Raw genomic sequence first — 21,088 nt, forward strand, 5'->3', positions numbered from 1 at the left:
GCAGCTGTATTGTTAAAGCTTTAAATCTCTGATAAGGCAGTCATGAGAGAAGGGATTTTTCTGTTAAACATTCAACAAGCAACAATACAAACTGCTCATGCTGAGGATTATAATTACATACATATAATTACACAAAGATTATGCAAGAACAGCACCTAAATAATTATAATAATAATTTTTTGATGCATGGTGATTTTTTTTTTTTTTTTTTTTTTTTGGAGGGGGGGCATTGAAATGAAAGGAAAAACACAAGAGAAAGGAAGCTTTATCTCCATGTTCTGTATTACTCTGTCTTTTATTCCTCTTAGGAAATGAGTGTCTAAGACGAAAAGGTCACAATATAAATCACTTGTTCTCTCATTCTCACTCTGCCATTTCTATTCTGTCCTCTGCCTGAAGGTGTGATTCTGCCTCTGGAAGGGTCGGCGCCCTCCTCAGCAGGACTTCACTGTCTCACTTCACAGCCAGAAAAGGATGGACTGAGGTACCCTGCACACGCCTGGATAAGGGAACGACCTTCCTCCCACCCTCCCTGCGCACCCGCTCTGTGCCCATCATCCCCTCGCTCCAAGCCAGTGACCTCGAAGCACCGCACGTGGACCTGAGCAAGCAGAAACAAGTCGGGCTCCTCAAGTGGCATCCTGCTCTGGCTGAAAAGGCAACAGTGCCCATTAGCAATTCTCCCTCTCCCCCGTGTGACACTGTAGTGCTGGTGCCTGGTGCTATGCCCAGCAGTGTTAGCCCTCCCTCTGCCGCCGCCGCCGCTCCACTGAGGTCAGAGAAGAATCCCGGCACCGCACAAACACCCTGCTCTTTTGAAATTACAGTGGAACTCGCACAGGAATTAAAACAGAAAAGCCTTTCCAGCTCCATGAAAACGTCTGGGTCTCACAGCGAGATCCACCACGGCGGCACAAATGCTCTCGAGGCTGGGACTGTGCAGGGGACGGAACAGAAAAATGTCCAACATTCTGCAAGAGCTCAGCAAACAGGCAGTGGGCCCAGAGGTTTGAAGGCAGCAGGCCAAAGAGAAGCCCAGGTATGGTGCCAGGGTCAGACGTCCCTCATGTACAGTGGCGCAAACTGCTCCTTGGCCACCAAAGGAACCAGCTGCAGAGGAAGTGGAAACGCTCATGCCAAGCCCTCTGCGAGCTGATTGGATTAACTCTGTAAAGCTTCAAAGACACCCGTTTCCAATAACTGTATACGTTTGCTAGTGGCACAGGATGGCTAAGCAGGTGTGACCATCTGTGTGGACACACGGACCAATAACAGATGGCCATCTATTTTGGCGGAACATGAACAGATTGAACTGCTGCAGGAAAAAAAAAAAACACTGACACAAGAAACAGCATCAAGTTATCAGGAAAGAAAGGGACAAACAAACAAACACACATTGTGAATAAATGTGACTCAATAACAAATATGAAACCGTGACTTGAGTGGGAGCTTTACTTTAACAGTGTATTGAGGAAAAAAAAAAAAAAAAAAAAACAAATGCCACTATTTAAAAGGAGCTTCTACTTAGAAACCAAAATAGTGTGTCATCTCTATGTTGTTTCTCTAATGTAAAGAAATGAAATTATATATGTCATATCATATATGTCAGATAGACGTATATATATTTGACATACAGTTGTGACAAAATAAAGACTAAGATAACAGTGTTAACTAAGGGCTTTGTTCATCTCCATCCATCCTCACTACACAATCTGAAGGGAGTCTGTGCTTGTGTTTGCAAATTGTTGTCAGTAATAAAGTTGTCAAAAACCAAAGATGATCACATCCCAATATAAAAATATGCCAATATTGGGACAAATTTCCCCTCTGTCTCCATAGCAACGCATGCCTGTAGCCCCTGTGTATCTTGGATTTAATCATCCACCTGTTTGGCCATCACCCTGTACCCCCAACCCTAAAAACAGCCGCACTAGGTGTAGCTCATTATTTTTGCCTCAGATATCTTTTGGTCGGTGTGTGTGTGTTTGTTCACAGGGACATAATGAGGGTAGAGAAGGTGCAAAAAAAAGGAGGATTTGCCTCTAAAATTATCACCTTTTTTTTTTTTTCTTCTTCACAAAATGAGCTGGTTCAAAGTGTGATGATGAGAACATGAACACTATGGAAGAGGAATCAAAGTTTCACACATTGTGAAGGATTTGAACTACATTATATTTTTTTTTTTTTCTAGATTTTCCATGTTCTGAGGTCGCATTACAGCCAATGTTCATTATTTCCCATAATGCACTTTATACTCTGCCCATAGGCTACGAAACACCAGAAAAGAATCACTTCACTGTTTTGAATTACAACAATAGCCATGAGGTCTGTGGCTGGAAATGAAGCACAGCCGCATACAAGCCGAACACAATTCTTTATTTATGCCTCATTTACGTCAAATTCAGAATATCTGAGTTTCAGCATGTTCAGGTTTCCAGTGACTCTGGTAAGTTAACTTGTACATGACTTACAAACGGGTATTACTGAGATTTCTTCATCACTGTTCTGCAGTATAAAACTATCTGGAGTCTATAAGAAGGTTTTTATGAAGATTAAAATGAACTTCATTGAGCCCCCTGAGGGGAAATTGAGCCAAGGCAGCTGCAAAGTAAAGATAAAATTACCATAAATAGAAAATATTTAGGATTCAAAATACACAAAGTGACTTTTGGCTAGACAGAACTCACCGCACACATTTCACAGAATTTTCAAATGTTTACGGATTTACATACTGTATTTGTCCCGACCACAAAGGGAAGGTTGAAGTATAGACAAGTGCCAATTTAAAGGGAAATTAACAAATGCAGATGCTCCCAGATTCACTGAATTGTTTTATGAGTGTGTACTCATCATTGTTATCTGTGGGAGTTTCAGATGAAGGAGCGCAGAAACTGTCCCAGAGGCTTCTTGTAGACCAGCACCCCACTGGGAGATCCGTCACCCACCATGTGACACAGATGCACAGGGTGGCCCCGAAATGAGCAGTCGTGTTTATAACAACAGCATTATTCATCATGTCTGCGACTTATTCTTTAATATTTAGGGAACAGCTTTGTCTCACATAATTCCATCAATATTTGCCTTAAATGTTTAATCAGACTTAACACTATTGGTTATATTTTTACACGCTCTGGATAGAAATGCTGCATATTTCATGTATTTCACCATAACATCCTAAACTGAAACGGGCTGTGGTCCTGCTGCGTAATGTTTGAGTCTGCTTTTGTTTCTAATATTGGTTTACATGTCTTCGTCCCCCTCTCATGGAGAACTGTCAATTATCACGCCGCATCGTTTTACAACTGCATCTCACTTCTGCGTTCTTTTACTGATCTTCTCAGTGGAGCTTCCTTTTCTTAATAATGAATTCAATGGGAAAGCCAACTACAAGGTCTGACATTTGAAAAATCTCCACAATTGTAGTCACATTCAAAGCTGGAAATAATGATACTACTATTGGCTCATGTCGGAGAAGTGTCCTCCCAGTGCAGCAATAATCAGAGGCCATGTGTTTTTGAAAAGGAGAGCCTCTGTGTTTGATCAGCACTTGCTCTGCACACTGGAAAGGTTGTTAGCAGCACCACTCGAAAGAATTCTCTGTTTGCTTTCTGGGTTCTCCTATTAATATATACATCTGAGTCACGGCACCATGCAAGACCTGCCTGGAGCTGCGTGACTTGGTGAACTGTAGCTGTTACTGTAATCAAGATAGAAAAGGAGAATACTGTGAATGAGCAGCAGCCAAGGCTCAGTCATTCGACAAGAAAAGTACAACTTTGATGTCATACTGTTTTATGTTGTTAACGTCTTCATTACAGATTATAATAGTCATTCTCCTAAAGATGTTTTTTTTTCCCAAGAACATCAAAGGAAGCATAGTTTTCCCAGTCTCAAGAAATCACCGCACTTTTGCATAAGCATGAAGTCAGAAATTTTGGAGCGTGTTTGTGCACAACATGAGAGAATGCTGACTTTGTTAAGGGGCTCTAATGTGCAAGAGCAAGGACAACAACAAGGAAGATTAAAAAGTAAGTGTTCTCATTACCCAAAATGAGCTAGGTTTGTTGGAGGTGGGCCCTGTAGCCCTTCAATTAATCCTCACCGGTGTTGGCTCTTTTATGTTACCAGGAATGTCACACACACACAACTGGCCTCCCTCGCTCAGTGTGAGAGGAATACTAATGTGCCAGGGGTGCAGAGGGACAGTGAGGTTCCCCACCAGATGGCATGGAGATTATGAGGACAGCAGGCCAGCATGTGTAATGCAGCACTACCAGTCTGGATGTCTGCTATCATCTCACCAGCACTTCCATGGGATATCAGGTGATATTCAACACATCCGTCAGCAGTGTTAACACAAGTGACAGCTTCCTCCATGATTTTCTTTTCTTATATATGAAAACAGTACACTATTCACCGCAATGCTTTGTTTTAGCATCTTAGGAACACTTAGGAATGTTTCATGTGATAGCGGTAATAAAATTAGTTATTTTGCTTTTTGGTTAGCATCAAATCTAATTTTATTTGTATCATTCTTTTCATACATAAAAGCAACACAAAGTGCTTAAGGGGTTAAAAGGGGTTAGTGACTCAACCCAACCCTCCCACCACCACAAATACACACAGAGACATGGAGACATACAGACACGCTAGTAGGAATGTCATGAAGCCGACAGTTTTGTTTTTATCCAGCAGCTATTGACTCTTTTATGACAAAAGATCTGTAAAGGATGACTTTCCCTTTTACTTCAGCTTTATTTTGTGATTATGGATAATTACAAAATGTTAGATGTTAAACAACAGCATGTCAGGGTGTTTTTGCCAGAGCATACTCCGAATCCCAAAATCACAGGGAGTTTTATGTTTTCCCCTGCGACGCAGAGCAGACAATAGTAATTTTTGCATGTTTGCACTGTCAAATTTTTTTGTGTGTGTGTGTAAATACAACTCTTAACATAACTGGCTCCACTTTGTGTGACATTTGAACAATTGTATAAAATGGGGAAGAAAAAAAGGAGAACTGATGTTTACCAATGATGCTTTGAGAGCACATCTTTCCCCCATTATATCCCTCTATTGTTGCACTGGAAATATCTCATGGTGACAGTGCATCGTTCTTGTCAGTTATCTTTGTGAATAGAGAGGGTCTCGTTTTTTCCATTAGGGACCTTTAGCCTTTCAATTAGTGTTCAATTAGAATTTAGATGGATGAGTAAAACAATATACAGGCGTTAACATAGTAAGTTTGTCAATGGAGTTGTGTTATTGTGCTGCAGTCACTTATCTGCCCAATCTTGCTGCAATATTGCCCATATATATCGTGAGTTAGAACAAGTAAACAAAAGTTTAGTAACAACAAATAATATGATAAGCTAACTTTGGGAAATATACTGGAAATATAATCACCAGAATAGCATGATTAAAAATATTTGCATTTTGAAAAGGCATCTCATCATGTAGTCATGTTGTGAAGAACAAACCCCAAAACTGATCTTGTCTGTGCCAAGCATGAAAAATATAATACCACAATGACAAATTTAGGCACTTAGTCAGAAATGCACTCAGAAATATATGACTTCAGGCTTCCTGTCTGCCCGTTTTGGCATTCAATGGTAAGTCAAACTTGGCCTGAGCTCTGGCACTTCCATAAAGAACCAGCAGGCATATTTTTTATGAGGTTTCTGAAAACCACAGTGCTAAAGCCCCGTGCATCCCAAGACAATTTCAAGTCATCGGGCACGCCACTGGGAATTTTTTGTTTAATTGTTTATTTATGTTTAACAAAGTTTAGCATTCATCAAGTTAGACATGTACTTTTACTTCACTACATTTCCCAAAACTATCTTTGTTACCTGTTTCTGCAAAAATAAATAAATAAATAAATAGATAAATAGGTGAGAGCAGAGAAGTGGTCAGATTGAAGGCCAGGTTAATATCGTGTGTTAATCCATTTCAAAACAACCATGTGTAGCGACCTCGGCCTGAGAACCGCCGACCACAGGCAACGTACTGAGGCACATATCATGATGACTTTAGATCGAAGTTTATATTACTTGCCAAGTTGCCCTTGCCAATACTTCAGAGTCAAAGTGTAACCTGCTGTGACTTAAAGATATATTTTAATAAACTTTGCCTTTGGCCAAATGAATTCCTTTGAGCTTATTGTCTCATGTGTCGCTGAGTACAGCTTGAAGTGGTGATGAGGCTGGAAATATTTTGAGAAAGCTTTTTGAAAAGGTGTTCAAATTAACTCTGGATTCCTGCATACACTCTGAATGAGTGAATGTGTGTACGTATGTGTTTGTGTATTTACTGAGGGCAATTTGGCTCCCCTTCAGCATTGCTGCACTGTCAGTCTGACAGGCACCAAGCCCAAAAACAAGTGGTAGCCTCTTGATTTTTGGCTGGCGCTAAACCAACCTGTGCTGGTTGTTTGTTTCATTTTTGTTGGATTTTTGAAAAAAATGCAAATTACATACAAATGCAAAAATTACTTTTGATACTCGAGCACAGTAAATAGTAACCCAGATACTTCAGGAGTTTCACTCAAGTAGTCTTCTAACAGGTGACTTTCACTTTTCCTTGAGTCATTTTCCAGGAAGGTAACTCAAGCGTTTTGTGTACTTTATACGAGACTGTCATGAGGTCAGGGAGATAAGCCAGGCTAGTGCAATAAAATGCAAGAAAAAACACACTTTCCAAAGGATTTTAATATTAGTGCCTAAAAAAATAAACTTAAATCAGACTCCTGTATATTTCCACTGAGGATGTTTCCATCTAAAGGGTCAAAACCATATTGTGTGAAAAACAACGTAGGCCTCATTATCTCATTTTACAGGTTTAATGACATTCGCTCACATGTTGTCTTTGACCCAGCAGGCCAAAGACATACAGTATAATGAGGATCGGGGGCTTTGCGAGGATTGCAGTCAAAAGGGCTCCGTCTGGTATACAGTAACAATACGCATACAGTCTCAATAGTCCAACAGTCTCACTTATTGTCCTGACAATGTAGAAAGGATGGATCCTCAATGTCTAGCATGGATGATCCAATGTGCTACATCGAGGGTTAATTTAGTCACAGTTGAGTTCATTCTTACCTTGAGAAATTACATTTTTACGATTTAAAGGATTTGTAGGATTCATAGAATTACTGGCACAAATTGCTATAGTTGAGTTCAGGCTTCATGTATTTGCCATGAAGTAATGCGATGAGACACACCAACAACCACAGCCTAACTTCTGTAATGTAGATGAAAAACTGTCGACTCAAATCCTTCATTACCCCAACAAAAATCTTCTTTCCTCACGGAACAATCCTCTCAACTCAGTTAAATTGCTGATATGCAGAAAGGGCGAGCGTGCTGCTGCATGTATTCATAAGAATTTCCCACAACACACATAAACCTTAAGGGTGGCTATGATTGCTGGGGCATCCATAGGCCAAGGACCTCTGATCCTTCGGGACTCCCGAGTCAGCCTCCAAGACCCAGCCAGGCTGGAAGGCAGATTGGGGTCCTGACCTCAGACTCTGTTTTGGTTTCTGCTATAATCAGGATGTTCCCTGTGTGCAGGCTGTCAAGATGCACACTTTGGTATTCAGCTCACTTCAAAGTCATTGTGGGGTAAAGTCAGATGACCAATGGGAGAAAAGCAAATAAATTGATCTTCATTCTTCTATGGCTGACTGTTTTTTGAACAACAAATTTAAAGCCAAGGCCATTTTAGATTAAATAATTAGATTAAATGCAGTTGGGGATTTTATCAAGAGTAATTTGTTACAGATTGTAATGTGTGAACTTGCCAGAGCCCTCCTTTTTAAATCAAATGCTGATTTAAAGCTCAGCCCAGTGTTGCAGCCAGGAACGAGTCAACCTAAATTAACCTGAAATCACCTGCTCTGCATTGTCCTCCAGCCCCACCAGCTGCTCCTAATTGTTCCTGGGCATTTAAGGCAGCGTCTCCTGGTGCTGCTGTCCCATTGTCCAACCTGCCTGTCGCTCTAGCTGGGATTTTTTTTTTTTAAGCCAAGTTGTCCTGCTCAGTGTGCGACAAAATTTTCCTCCACTTCCATGTTCGTCACCTATTTCCTTTGACCAGCACATCCAGTCAGGTCAGTCCACCCTAATTTACTGCTTATTAAATGTTCAGTGTTGCTTATGTGGAATATTTTTGTCAACTCCCAATGCCAGCTGCTGTACTTCGCCCTCTAATCTGACCTGAGGACACTGAGAACACACAGGTTAGACATGGATGGATTGCAGAGCAGCAATAGCAGGTCAGAGTGCTTCCTGTAAATATTTTTTTGGTTTAAAGTCAGCAGACCTAGAGGTAGTAAAAATAGATGAAATTAACATGATTCGCCCCAAAATTACTTCAAAAAGCACCAAAATGAGTTAGAGAAAAAAAAAGATAGTAGAAAAAGAATTACACCATAAAATGTTAACGGACAAATGACCACAAAAGGATGAAGTTATGAGATTCAGCCATAAAAACACAGTGAAATTAATGAGGATAGAAATGCTAAATGAGTAAAAACGAGAAGCAGCCAAAAATGGTTTGATTCTTTCCTCCTGCATGTGGGAGGGTGAAAGCCACATGCATTCAGACTTTTGAATCCTGAAACGTGTGTTTTTTTTTTTTTTTTTTTTTTTGGTCTTGTTGTAAATGACTGGCGCGAGAGGAGGATGAAATCCAGGTTATTGCTTTCAGAGGCAGCATTACTGTTTTCTGCAGAATGTATAGAATGAACTGTGAATAACAGTTGGGGGTCGTGACATCCTGTTAATAATTTGATTTCTCATAAGTGGTGTTGAATTTGATTTAATAAATACATTTATACTGTATCAAAGGCAGGCATGATGGCGGTTTACGCTGTAGTTATTATACATATACAGAAATAAGTGGACATAATGAACAAACTAATCATCTCGGGGCTCCAATTTTATTGCATTAGGCGATTATCACATTAAATGCACTTTTGAATGAGGCTTTTCGTTTGCTGGGGGAAAAAAAGAGTTCAGCAGTGATGGCCAGATTTTCAAGCACTTTCAGAAAAACATATTTTTCAGCTGAAAATGGGTTTTATGTGGCTGGGTGGTCAATTATACTCAGACTTTTAATGTAGGTCAGACGAGGCTCTAGAGAGGGATCATCTCATTCCTTGAGATCTGTGAGAAGATTTCTCCGCCACCTTTCGGTTTGCAGTGACCTGAGCGGTACTGTGCCCACAAAGGCTGAGAGGGAAAATCATGAAGCATCAGTTTGTTTAAAAAAAAAAAAAAAAAAAAAAAAAGACAGGCTGTAGAAGTATTGAAAGCTTTACGTTCTTGTTTCGAAGGGTCAACTGGTTGGGGAATCGTATGACCACATGTCAACTCGATGCATTTTATGAGTGTATGTCAACAGATCTCTTTTTCTGCAAGAAGTCTTTGTGAGAGGACTCTCTCTCTCCATCTCACTCAACTCCCCCAAAGAACGAGATGTTGCTCTTTTAGGGCAGCACGGCGGCGTAGTGGTTGGCGCTGTTGCCCCACAATAAGAAGGTTGTGGGTTCGGGGCCTGGGGCCTTTTTGTGTGGTATTTGTGTTACCTCCTGCGTGGGTTTCCTCTCACAGATGAAGCGTTTGAAGGTGAATAAATGTTGCTCTTTTAGGAGAAGTTGAGATTGGTGAAGATGAATGATAGGATCCACTGGAAATAATACAGAAATCAAAGGAGGTGGTTGTGCGATCTGTCATGGACTGCAGACATAACATTTGTATCCGTAAAACCGAAGCTTTTGGGTGTTTCGTCACATTGGGCTTGACGGCAATGTTGCATTTTGGCACTGAAGAAATTGCTGCATCTTCTGGATCATTTAGTCTTTAAATAGCCATAAAGCACTGCTCAAATATATCATGCTTTGCTTTTAGTAATGAAGTTAGAGCCAAAGCTAGACCCTGCAGTTTCTGATTGTTCCCCTCTTTTCCAACGTAGAACACCACTCCTACAGCAAATCGATCAGTGTGCGGGCGGGGGGGAGACCTCCATGACTCTGGAATGAGACTCACAGCCCGTGGCACAGCGATGCAAGTCACACCTTTCTGTGTTGTAGATAATATGGCACGAGCCTCCTGAACAGCCCCAGCCAAACAGTTTAAAGACCCATTGCCTGGCTGAACTTGAACATTTTAATTACACAAAGTTCTACTTTCAAAGACACTCTCAAACTAAACTGCCTGTAACTGTATTTTATCTGCAGTTAAAAATTGGTTAAATTTTGTAGTCATGGTGGAATAATAGTACAACATTGAAATTGTTGTTTTTTTCTCCCCCCTTTTTTGTTTTTCTTATTTTTCTAAGCAGTTTTTTTTCCTTTGTCGTTCACCTGAGCCCATACTTTGAATTAAATTTAATGCATGTAGACTGCTGTGATTTAATTTTATTTTTTTCACCATCTTGAATTTTTGCAATGTGGCATTTTAAAACAATCTAAGCTGTGTTGTGATGATTACACACAAAAATACTGGACTTGGAAAAAATACTGAATGAGAACCAATTGTTGCAATTCTTGCAATGCAAGAATTATTTATTTTCTGAGAATTGAAACACATGAAGAATAAAATCTAAATTAGTTATTAAGTCTTTGGAGTCTTCCTATTGCATGCTGAAATGATTTTTGAAGCCAGTCACCGGGACGGATCTGCCCCAATGCCTTTTTCTACTTCTATTGTGGTATTATAGGTATTTTCTGTCTCTTCATGCTGCTCTGTTGCTCTGCCACCCTGGCTGGTGCTTATGTCATCCTGTATTGGAACGATGACAGGAGTTTTATCACAGGGGATCTGAAGCGCTGCTGAACTCGCAGCACAATTTGGCCATCGGCTGAGCGCTGGCTCATCCTCCACTTCATATGGGCCGTGCTTCATGCCATATTGGATGGCAGTGTGGGTGAGAGCTTCAGCTCTTGGGGTAAGAAGAGTCAGAGGAAGAGAAACAGCAGCAATGTCTGTGAAAATGAGTAGTCTGCTCTGGGGAGAAAAAAAAACATACTGGAGAAACTGAGAAAAAAGAATGGGCACACTCTGTGCTGGAATCGTCCTGTTTCTTCTCTCCAGATCTCAGATCAGCAGGTACTGCTACATGAGTCTAAGTGCAGCTGAAACAGTGCACAGATTTCCTTGGCTGTAACATCAATGACGTCGGTGAGCACATCTGATGCAAAGCACTCCAGTTTTTTCATCAGAGCATCTCCAGAGTCACCTTTACCAAGTTGTCCCTTGTGGCAGGGGAGGAGCTGTAGTGTTGCAGTGTAGTGGACAAAGCAGTAGATACCTGGTCCAGAACAGCCTCTGAGATGCAAACAGCACTTTCACTCAGCTCCTTGGCGGATATAGTTAAGTAGGTACTTGGAGGAGGGACCCAGAATCCCCGTAGGACTACGGGGGCCACAATGATTACCACATCCTGTGAGCCAAGAGGCTTGTATTTGGATACCTCCTGCTGCGCTTTCAAGATCTTGGCATATTTCTGAGCCTCTTTAATGATCTGTGAATGTTGAAAAACCTGGAGGGCCCGGTTTCCAGTGCATGGGCAAGCATCCTGTCCTCCAAATTCAACATGTCTTATCTTTCTGCTGGTGTTCACCTCCCACACCAGCATGAGAAGAGATTTGGCACTGGCATCATCAAAGTCTTGGAGTTCAAACTCCCAGAGCTGCACTGTCATAGTGTATCTACTTTGCTCCACCAGCATGTCTGTCATATCCTCTACAGTCACCTCAGGTGGGATCCTATTTTCCTGCTGGAGCCTGAGAAGTTGCACCACCAGTGCAGTCTGGGCCTTGTGACACAAGGTGGTGTTCCAGCAGAGTTGGAGAGCCTGTTCATACAGTATACATGTGGAACAAAGCACTGTGTTCACTCTATCAAATGCCTTGACATCTATGATCGATGATCTCTGGGAATAAAACCTTACTTTATCTTACAGAGCAATTGTAGCTACTCTGACTTGAACATAACCTTCTCCAGCTCCTGTGCCACACAGAATATTCAACATATGTTGAAATGATATAAAGTCTTATTTCATTTTACATATTTAATTTATTTAACATTAAACATTAATTTAAAAGATTTTCTTTTTTTCTTTTAAAATGAGCCCTTCACCATCATATCTGCTATTTTCAGTGCCTGATTTAAGCACATCATATTAAATAAAGTCATTTAGTATTCCTTAAAATCTCCCTTCTTAAAATGAGAAAGGAATTTAACTTCTCAATATGTGAACTAATACTAAGATTGAAAGAGAATATTAGAGCACACGAGGATGTGACAGTTTGACGATTAATTCATTGTTAAGCTTTAAGGATCCCAAATCTTTCGTCATAGAAAATAAAGGGAGAAATCTGACCAGTGGTGGGAAGTACATTTGCTCAACTGGCCATTTGATGAATTTGGACTGTTCATTGCAGTGTGCTTTTTAATATTTCCTGCTAATATATGTGCCAATATATGTTCTAATATTTTCTGCTTCTCTTTATTCCCCCACACTAAAGTTTAGCTGTACTTTTCATCCCAATCCAAATTCATTTATCCCACTGATCACGTTCAACATAAGTGATGCACACATTAATGCACCGAATATATAATATATATTATTCAGAAATCTGCCATTTCTGTATGATAGTACTTCTTCCTTTTTTTTTCTTTTTTTTTCCTAGTGCACATATTCTGATGTTTTATTTTTTGTTTTTTGCATTATTGTTCCTATAAATATACTTGATGCTTATTTAGCACATCGCTGTCCTCAGCAGATGGAGATGCTGTCATGGAAAATATTTGAATATAATACAGCTAAAAATAAAATAAAAAATCTGCAATCGAAAAACCCAAAACGGATTTAGTCCAGCTGTCACACTGGACTCACATTGAGAAGAACAGATCAGAGACTAAATCTGATTAAAGCTTCCTCTTTGCCTAAAAAGGAGAAATAGTGTACCAAATATAGACTCTTCATATCATTCAGACACTACAAACAAGGCTGTTTTATTCTAAAGTGATGATACAGCAGGAAATCCACCCTTGTAAAATTCAAATTTTATGTTCTGGATAAAGTGAATTCACAAGAGACCTTCTGCTTTCTTTGAAGTCATTGGGCTACTGGCACAGACTTTGAAATAAATAAATGGATAACACAGGGGAAGGAAACTTTTAAAGATATCCCCTCAGAATCAATTCCCGACTGACAGAGTAAGAGGTGCCGCTTTAAGAGATGGAGAGATGTGATACAAGACATTTGCCCATTAAATTTTATCTAATTTCTCCGAGCAGGTAAGGATCTTCAAGAGGTGAACTTTAATCTCTGTAAAAAGACTCAAGTTAAACTCAAATAGTCAAATAGCTGATATCAGACACATTCCAGCTGAGGATGCAGCAAAAAAGAAGGCAAGAAAAAAGATATGTGAATAATGCTTTTAGCAGATCTCTTTTCCATTTGCAAATTTGTATTCGGCTGCCAGTGTTTAGATATTGAAATTTGTCTTTTGATCTCTCTGCAAACACATCAGGTACATGCCTGTTAAGAAATCTTTTTTTTTTTTTTTTTTTTTTTTGGTAAGTATTCTGAATAAGTTACCTTTCTTGAATTTTGTGACAGAATAAGTTGCTAATCAAATTTCGAATGACGCCTTTAATAATCAGGCTCCAAATCCTTTTTCCCGAGTATATGGCCAAAAACTGGCAGTATTCTGCCATTGTGATATCCGTAGGGGCTGTTAACAAACATGAAAGCAAGCAGCATGCATCTATTTTCCAGAGGAAAGTTCTTTCCAGTCCTGCAGTGACACAGATGAGAAGGGCATCAAAGCATGCGTTGTATGCAAAATGACTCCTATATTTCACTTAGGTAGTGTGGTTAACTCTGGTGCAGGGAGGAACCGGGGCACAAAATACGAGTGAGTCGCAGCACATTCATTTGTTCATTCATCTTCAATTGCTTATCCATTTCCATCTCGCGGTGGGTGCTGGAGCCAATCCCAGCTTACACTGGGTAAGGACAGGTCACTAGTCCATCACAGGGCCAACACACAGAGACAGACAGAGACCAACAACCCCTCACACTCAGACCTACAGACAATTTAGAGTCACCAGTTAACCCAAACATGATGTCTTTGGATGGGGGGGGGGGAACCCACAGAGGCACAGGGAGAACATGCAAACTCTGCACAGGAAGGCCCCAGGCCGGGGAGCCGAACCCACAACCTTCTTCTTGTGGGGCAGCAGTGCTAACAACAATGCCGCTGTGCTGCCACAGAGGTCACAGTTAAGCAATATTAGCTGACAGCAGCTAGCCCACAACCCCCATCACATTTCGCTGTGCCTGATTGGTTCTATTACTGGCCATCTTGATCCCATTTTAAGAGGTTTTTTCTCTCTACCTGCATGGACATAAACATACGCATGTCTCCTTCAAGATTCAGGAGAGCTGGAGGAATGGCCACAGAAATAATTTCACTTCATAGTATATTGCACTTAACCGGCACAAGGGAATGGCCGCACACATAGAAATTCTATCTGATGCTGAGTGACCTTGCTCTGTCATTCAAGCATGGCTTGCATTTGGCATATCAGCAAAGCCACATGGCCAACGCAGCGAGAGAATATAAAACTGGATCCATTTTTTTCCCTTCAATATGCTCAAAATGTGGACAGTCAACAAAAATGAAAATCTAATTTGTATATGATGATACAATTCAGGCCATTAATTTGCATCCATAATAAAGTGAAATGATGCAGAAAGTTCCTCTAACGTTCAGTAGAAAAGAATCATCGCACAGGATAAGGTAGTTGCTCATTCTTGAAGTTTTTATAGTGTGAAAGTGGTAAACATACAGAAATAAGTTTCAGAACTCAAAGAGAGGCTGCTGCCTTTCTGTTTGGCTCTATATCGGTTTTTCTCCAGCTTCCTTCCACAGAACAAAGACATGCAGGATAATTGGTGGCTAAGGAACAGTTGAGTCAAAATAAATAAATTTAAAAATGGCTGTGGCTTTCCTTGCTTTCTTGCCTAACAAATCAGTGGTCTCACTCCTGCATGACCACAAACGGGAAAATATTAAAGAATATAAGATAATCTGCCGTTCCTAAAATGAACCAAAAATTTCTGTTTCTCAGCCTGGTGCGGCTAAGAAGCAGCTAATGATAGATTTTATTTGTCAGTCAGATTTTTACAGTCTTAAAATGACAGCCAAATATCTGGCATGCGTGCAGTGTTTTCAAAAAGCAGGCCCACAGAAAATTGGTTTCCGAGTGACATTTCAACTGACAGCGAGGCTTAGTTGCTGTGACAATAGAGTTTGTTTTTTTTTTTTTTTTTATTGGTGTTATTCTTGGCTCCCACACAGAGGTTGTTGTGCCCCAAACATAATTCCCACTTGTGGCAGAGTTTGTAGTTGTCTGACAGGCCACTTATTATTGTCAAATGGATGAAACCCCTGCAGGTGGAAAGATTAAGTGATAAAACTTCCCAAAGCACAGCTAGAATTTGATATTTTTTACATACAGTAGATATATAGCCAGTGCATTTGCGGCCACACTTGCTGTATGTCTGATTAAAAATATTGAGGTGGGAATTCTTTTAATTAACTACTTTTTTGTTTTTTGTTTTTTTTCCACCCCATTTGTTTTCAACAGAAAATCAACTGGTAAACAGCCATTCAAATATCACCAATAATAACAACACAATCTGTCAAACCACTGGCAAACACAAAAATATTTCCCTACTTCCCCATCAGAACAACACTCTTGCCAAACAATAATACGTAAATTAAAAATAGATAAGTGTATTAGAAATTGTAAGATAAAAGACAACACAATACCATTCAAAAGGATGAACAAAAGCGAGGGCTTTAACAATGACATTCTTACTATAGGGGGAAGTAGAAGAGAGAATACTAGAATGCACAAGAGCCATTAAAGATATCAGTTTGACAGAGTTCGACTCTATGCTCAGCCACATGTGGCGGGGACCAAAAACTCCATGTTCCAACCAATACTTCAGGATCCTAATATTGGCTGACAAATAATCTAAAGTTGGGTAGATCCTAGGAACCTTTTTATTCCAAATAAACCCACTAATCATAAAAAAAGGAAATCAAGACCAAAAGAGTATCTATATAGCATTGCCTGTAGTGCAGCGTCTCATCTTTGTGTCAAGTCTTGTAAATGCCCTTGTCACACTAAGTGGCAGCTCTCAGGACACTTAACATTCCTCCCCACCGCTCTCGGCAGTTGCAGTGTGTTTTTAATGACATTGTCTGCTTCCTGTCAAGTCAGCTGGGGGCTGATACGAGGAAAGTCACCTGTGGAAGGACAGCGTGAATAAAAAGTCTTGAAGGGCAGCACGAGTACTCTGCAGGCTCCTGACTACAGCGCTACATTAACTGTAGAGGAGAATAAAGGCCGAAGCACAGTGAGCTGCACTGCCCCTTCCAGCCACTTCACCATATAAATCTGGCGCTGTGCATTTTTCAAGTTGTTTTTTTTCTTGTAACTGGGCTCAGGAATTATTCCACTGCATGTTTGAATGGTTTTTCAAGACGTCTGAAGGGAAATGTAATTTTTATCTTGGATGTAAAAGGAGAAAATGTTGAGATAGGAAGGTAGTTAGCTTTGGGGTGGAATAGGACATGGGTGTGTGTAGCTGTGCGCAGAGATACTTGCGCATTGTGCGTGTTTCACAATTCAGGTGTGCTTTGCTTGCTTAAACTCTGGTCAGCTTAATCCTCAATTCAAATGAATCTGCTCCCCCCAGGCACTCGTCTCACCTCTTTCTGTCATTTCGTTTTCTCTTTAATTTCCTCTCACCGGTCATTTTTCACACAGAATTTTCTGTAGGAAAACGCCCGCCAAGGTAGGGCAGAAATCAGGGCAGGAACGATGACAAGATGAGAGGAGCTGGCGGTGAGAATCCCCGATATAAAAGAGCTGACACGTCCGCCTCTATTTGGAGTGAACACATGCTTTCCTCATGGAGGTACTAACGATTGAAAGCTGCACAGAGATGGTGCCTCTTGGTGGTAAAAATGTAGAACTATGTTCTTAGGGGAAGTTGTTGAAAAAATTGAAGAAAACCTGACATGTCCAATACTAATTCATGCGGAGATACTGCCCCACCTGCTTGATGTGACTCAACGGAGCTTTATAAGGCCAAAGATGAAATTGTTGCCTTTGTTTTTGACAGCAGATACCACTCAGTTTTTTCCAGGCTGTTTTTGTTTTCATCTAGAGGAAAAAAAAAAAGCAACTCATTTAAAAAAAAAAAGCAGAAAAAAAAAAGAGGGGGGGGGGGGGCTGGTGGCCGGTGGCCCTTCAGCTGATAGTGAATTATTTTACCCTACAACGTCTGAGCGAACTTGGCTGCATGTTACACTGTGGACTAGAAACATGAAGCATATTACAAGGTGTGCTTCAAGTGATCCCTATTTATCTGAAAATCTGAAATAATTGCTTTTTTTTTGGTTCTCATTTTGCACACTTTAGTTTTAACACTGATGTATTAATATCTATAGAGTGGATGTTGTCGTCTTTTGTTTGCAAACTTATTTTATAATGTAGCGGAGTCTACCTGATCAATGTCGGATCGATGTCGGCTGTCCTTTGTCAGGTTTTGCTCTATTGCGACAGTTTATTAGAACCTAAATGATCCACTAAATTCAGTGGCCAGTCTGGAGCTCTTAAAATGCATTTCCCACCTCATATTGATGCTTAGAAATGCAAAACTCATGGGTGTGCAAGGCAAAAAGTAATTATTTGGTTGAGGCAAGGTTAGTAAGAGGCAGGCAGTAAAAGAAGGCATACTAATCAAGGAAGAAAAATAGGCACTCCTCCTACTGAAATGATGTTCTTTGGGAAAATCCAACCCCTTAAATCACTTAATTCAGATCTTTAACAAATATAAGTGAGATTTAAGGCACAATCCCTTCTGTGCCAGTTTTAGGAGTGAGCAGCTAATGATTAAAAGATTAAAAGTTGTGTATCTTTAGCTTAAGAGTGAAAGGTGACGGGCAGCACAGTGGTTAGTGCTGTAGAATCACAGCAAGAAGGTTGCGGGTTCAGCTCCCGGGCCTGGGCCCTTCAGTGTGGAGTTCTGAACGTTCTCCCCATGTTTGTGTGGGACTCCTCCCACCAACCAAAGACATGCATGTTCAGGTTGACTGGTGACTCTAAGTTATTACTATCATTGTTCAAATGATTGAATTATTTAAACACACCTTCATTAGTGAACTTGACTGAACATGTCAAAATGCCACAAGCCCAATCTAATATTTGTTGCAATGTCACAATAATAAAGTCCTGTGGAATATCTTTCTCGATCTCATGGGATCCTATTACTGAGTTTGAAATTAGCAGTCATTACAAACTCTGTTGAGCATTCAAAGGAATACAATAAAATATAATTTTGTGCTTTGGTGATTAAGATGCCAGTGACCTCCTTTTTCTCTCTCTCGCGCTGTAATTTGTGCCCTGGCGGCGACAAGGCCTCCAGTATGAGACAAGAAATATTAACAAATACTCTGAATGAAATCTCATCCATCAGTCTCAACAATATTAGCTGTTTGTGTCCCCAACAACAATTTGCTCTCAGTGGTGTAAAAAATGTATTTTGAAATTGTGGGATTACAGGGCACCAGAAATGTGCCGAAAACTGCAGCTAGTGATCAGATATTAGTACTTTTGAGCTATCCTGATGCTCACTCATTGTGGTCAATGAGATGTGTAATCAGTGAAACTTTGCCATATGTTCGGTTCGGGATTAAGCTGGCAGGAAAAAAAAGAAAAAAACCTGATTTGGGTAGAGGAAAGATTAAAAAGTAAATTATCCACTGAGCAGAAGATGTTGAGTACACAGGGATTAATGCCTGCACCAGGTAGAGGCAACATCAAGTTTTCCCCACGTATCAAACGTCAAGCTGATCAAGTCGGCACCATATGGAGCACACTTGTGCTGAGTCAGTGGACATAAAATTAACTGACAGCAATTTTAATTTGCGCATTTAAGTTATTAATCAAGCAGGGATGCCGAAGATGGGAGAATTTGCTGCTCTTCCCTCTGTTTATCATTCACTCAAATCAATTGAATGTGGTTGGTTTTCAGAATTAGATTTTCAGCTAACTAATTAATACAGCAATCATTTAAATGGAAATGCAATCAACAGTTTGATAATGGAAGTGAAGTTGCTGCTCTGGTTAGGAGCCACATAACTGAGTGGAAAGTTGTGGAGAGTTGTTGCTGAAGGGTCATTTGCACTTGAACTTACCAAACAAATGAACCAAACCACATCTTGTTTGCCGAAATCCGATATATTTCATATTTATAGACCTGTTCTAAGCAATACAATCTTATCGATGTGCTTCTTGTTGTTTTTCAGTCTAATGTATGACTTTAAGGCTAAAACTGGAGTATAAATCTGGCCAAATTCTGGTCTTCTCTGGTTATTTGTGCCTCTTTCGACAGCAGGTGGGAGGGAGACATTAGGGAAGTACAGATGGGGAAACATACAGTACAGGAAACTCAGGGGGTCACAGTACGAGCAGCAACAGAATGACTCTAAATCAAGCTTGGATACAAACTGTGGTTAACGTCCACAGCTCTCAGGCTACATCATGTTCAAAATTCAAGCGAAAACTCATTAAAGTTTGGTTGTGATTGCACATACAGAGACAGCATTACACATTTCCATCCACGCTTAACACCCAGACTGAAATTTTCAGCTAAATGAACAATGAAGTGAACACAGTTTTTTCTCCCTCAGACTATGGGCCCATTTTTTTACACACTATATTGTGAAACGTATTCACTCACCTGCTTTTACCTGCGTATGAACTTATGTGACATCCTATTCTTAATCCAAAGGGGTTAATATGATGTCAGTCCACCCTTTGCTGCTGTAACAGCTTCAACTGTTCTGGGAAGGCTTTCCACAAGGTTGGGAATGTTTGACCGTTCTTCTAGAGGCGTATTTATGAGGTCACACACTGATATTGGACGAGGAGGCCTGGCTCTCAGCCTCCGCTCTAATTCATCCCAAAGGTGTTCTATCAGGTTGAGGTCAGTTCATCCATGCCAAACTCTTTCACCCATGTCTTTATGGACCTTGCTTTGTGGGAACAGGAAGGGGTCATCCCCAAAGTTGGGAGCATGGAATTGTCAAAAGGCTCTTGGTATGTTTTTTTTTTTTTTTTTTTTGCTGTTCCTTTCATGTACCATTAATGAAGCTATGCATCTTAAGAAACTTTGCACAGTTGCATAAATCCAGCTTTAAGCAGCTCAGTTTACTCACGTCTCATCAATAGGTGAACAAAAGGTTGCAGCTTTTACACATCTGGTGTGTGCATTCACAGAAATCCTGCCAAGACATCACTAGACTTTACTACTATTACTCATAACTGATTTAGTTTTTTCGTATTTATGTTAAGTCAACACACACATGCAGAGAGTCAGAGAGAGTCTAAAATAAAAACTACAGTTCAAGGTTACAAATATTTACCCTCATCATTTATTCAGCTGGCTTTGTGGAAGATATAGAGCTTAACTTATAACTACATACTCATTTCCATAATACTGAGACGATGAAACATCAGGTAATTTACTGCCTGCCCTTAAGGTTAAATTAGATTATAGACAGAGAAATAAACAGTACAATAGTGGCAAAATGTTTACAATGAATATGGTTGATTCAGTGTCAGTGAAGTTGCACTGTATAGTTGTATGGTCAAATGACATTTGAAGAAGTTTTACTTTAGAATGAATAATAAATAAACAATGTACATACAATTGTAGGAGTAAATGCATATGGTGAAATAAAAAAAAGTTTACGGGCAAATGTATCCCCATCAAGGATTATCTCTGTAATTATGGAGTAATTCTTACCTGCCTTTTTCATGATGCTCTATCTTTATCCTTCGATTTAATGAGGTGTGTTGATCCCAGTTCAGCCTCAGAGAGCATCAAAATGGCATTGTTTGCAGAACAGGTGTCTTTGATTGCGGACGATGTTAAATGCACATCGTCATTGCGATTTGTGCTTTGGTGGACGGCCAACATTTTT

General features: G+C 40.2%; 1 protein-coding gene across 1 annotated transcript in view; it reads left to right on the forward strand.

Annotated features, from left to right (window-relative positions):
* nrg3b (neuregulin 3b) overlaps window positions 1–1,457 on the forward strand; it is a 158,405-nt gene extending 156,948 nt beyond the window's left edge. The window contains exon 9 of the mRNA XM_029528135.1: window positions 400–1,457. Coding sequence (XP_029383995.1) covers window positions 400–1,156 — 757 coding nt within the window. The 3' untranslated portion in view covers window positions 1,157–1,457. The remainder of the gene's footprint in view (window positions 1–399) is intronic.
* Window positions 1,458–21,088: the final 19,631 nt, after the last annotated feature.

This window comes from Echeneis naucrates, chromosome 19, assembly GCF_900963305.1.
Source record: "Echeneis naucrates chromosome 19, fEcheNa1.1, whole genome shotgun sequence".
NCBI classification, from domain to species: domain Eukaryota; kingdom Metazoa; phylum Chordata; class Actinopteri; order Carangiformes; family Echeneidae; genus Echeneis; species Echeneis naucrates.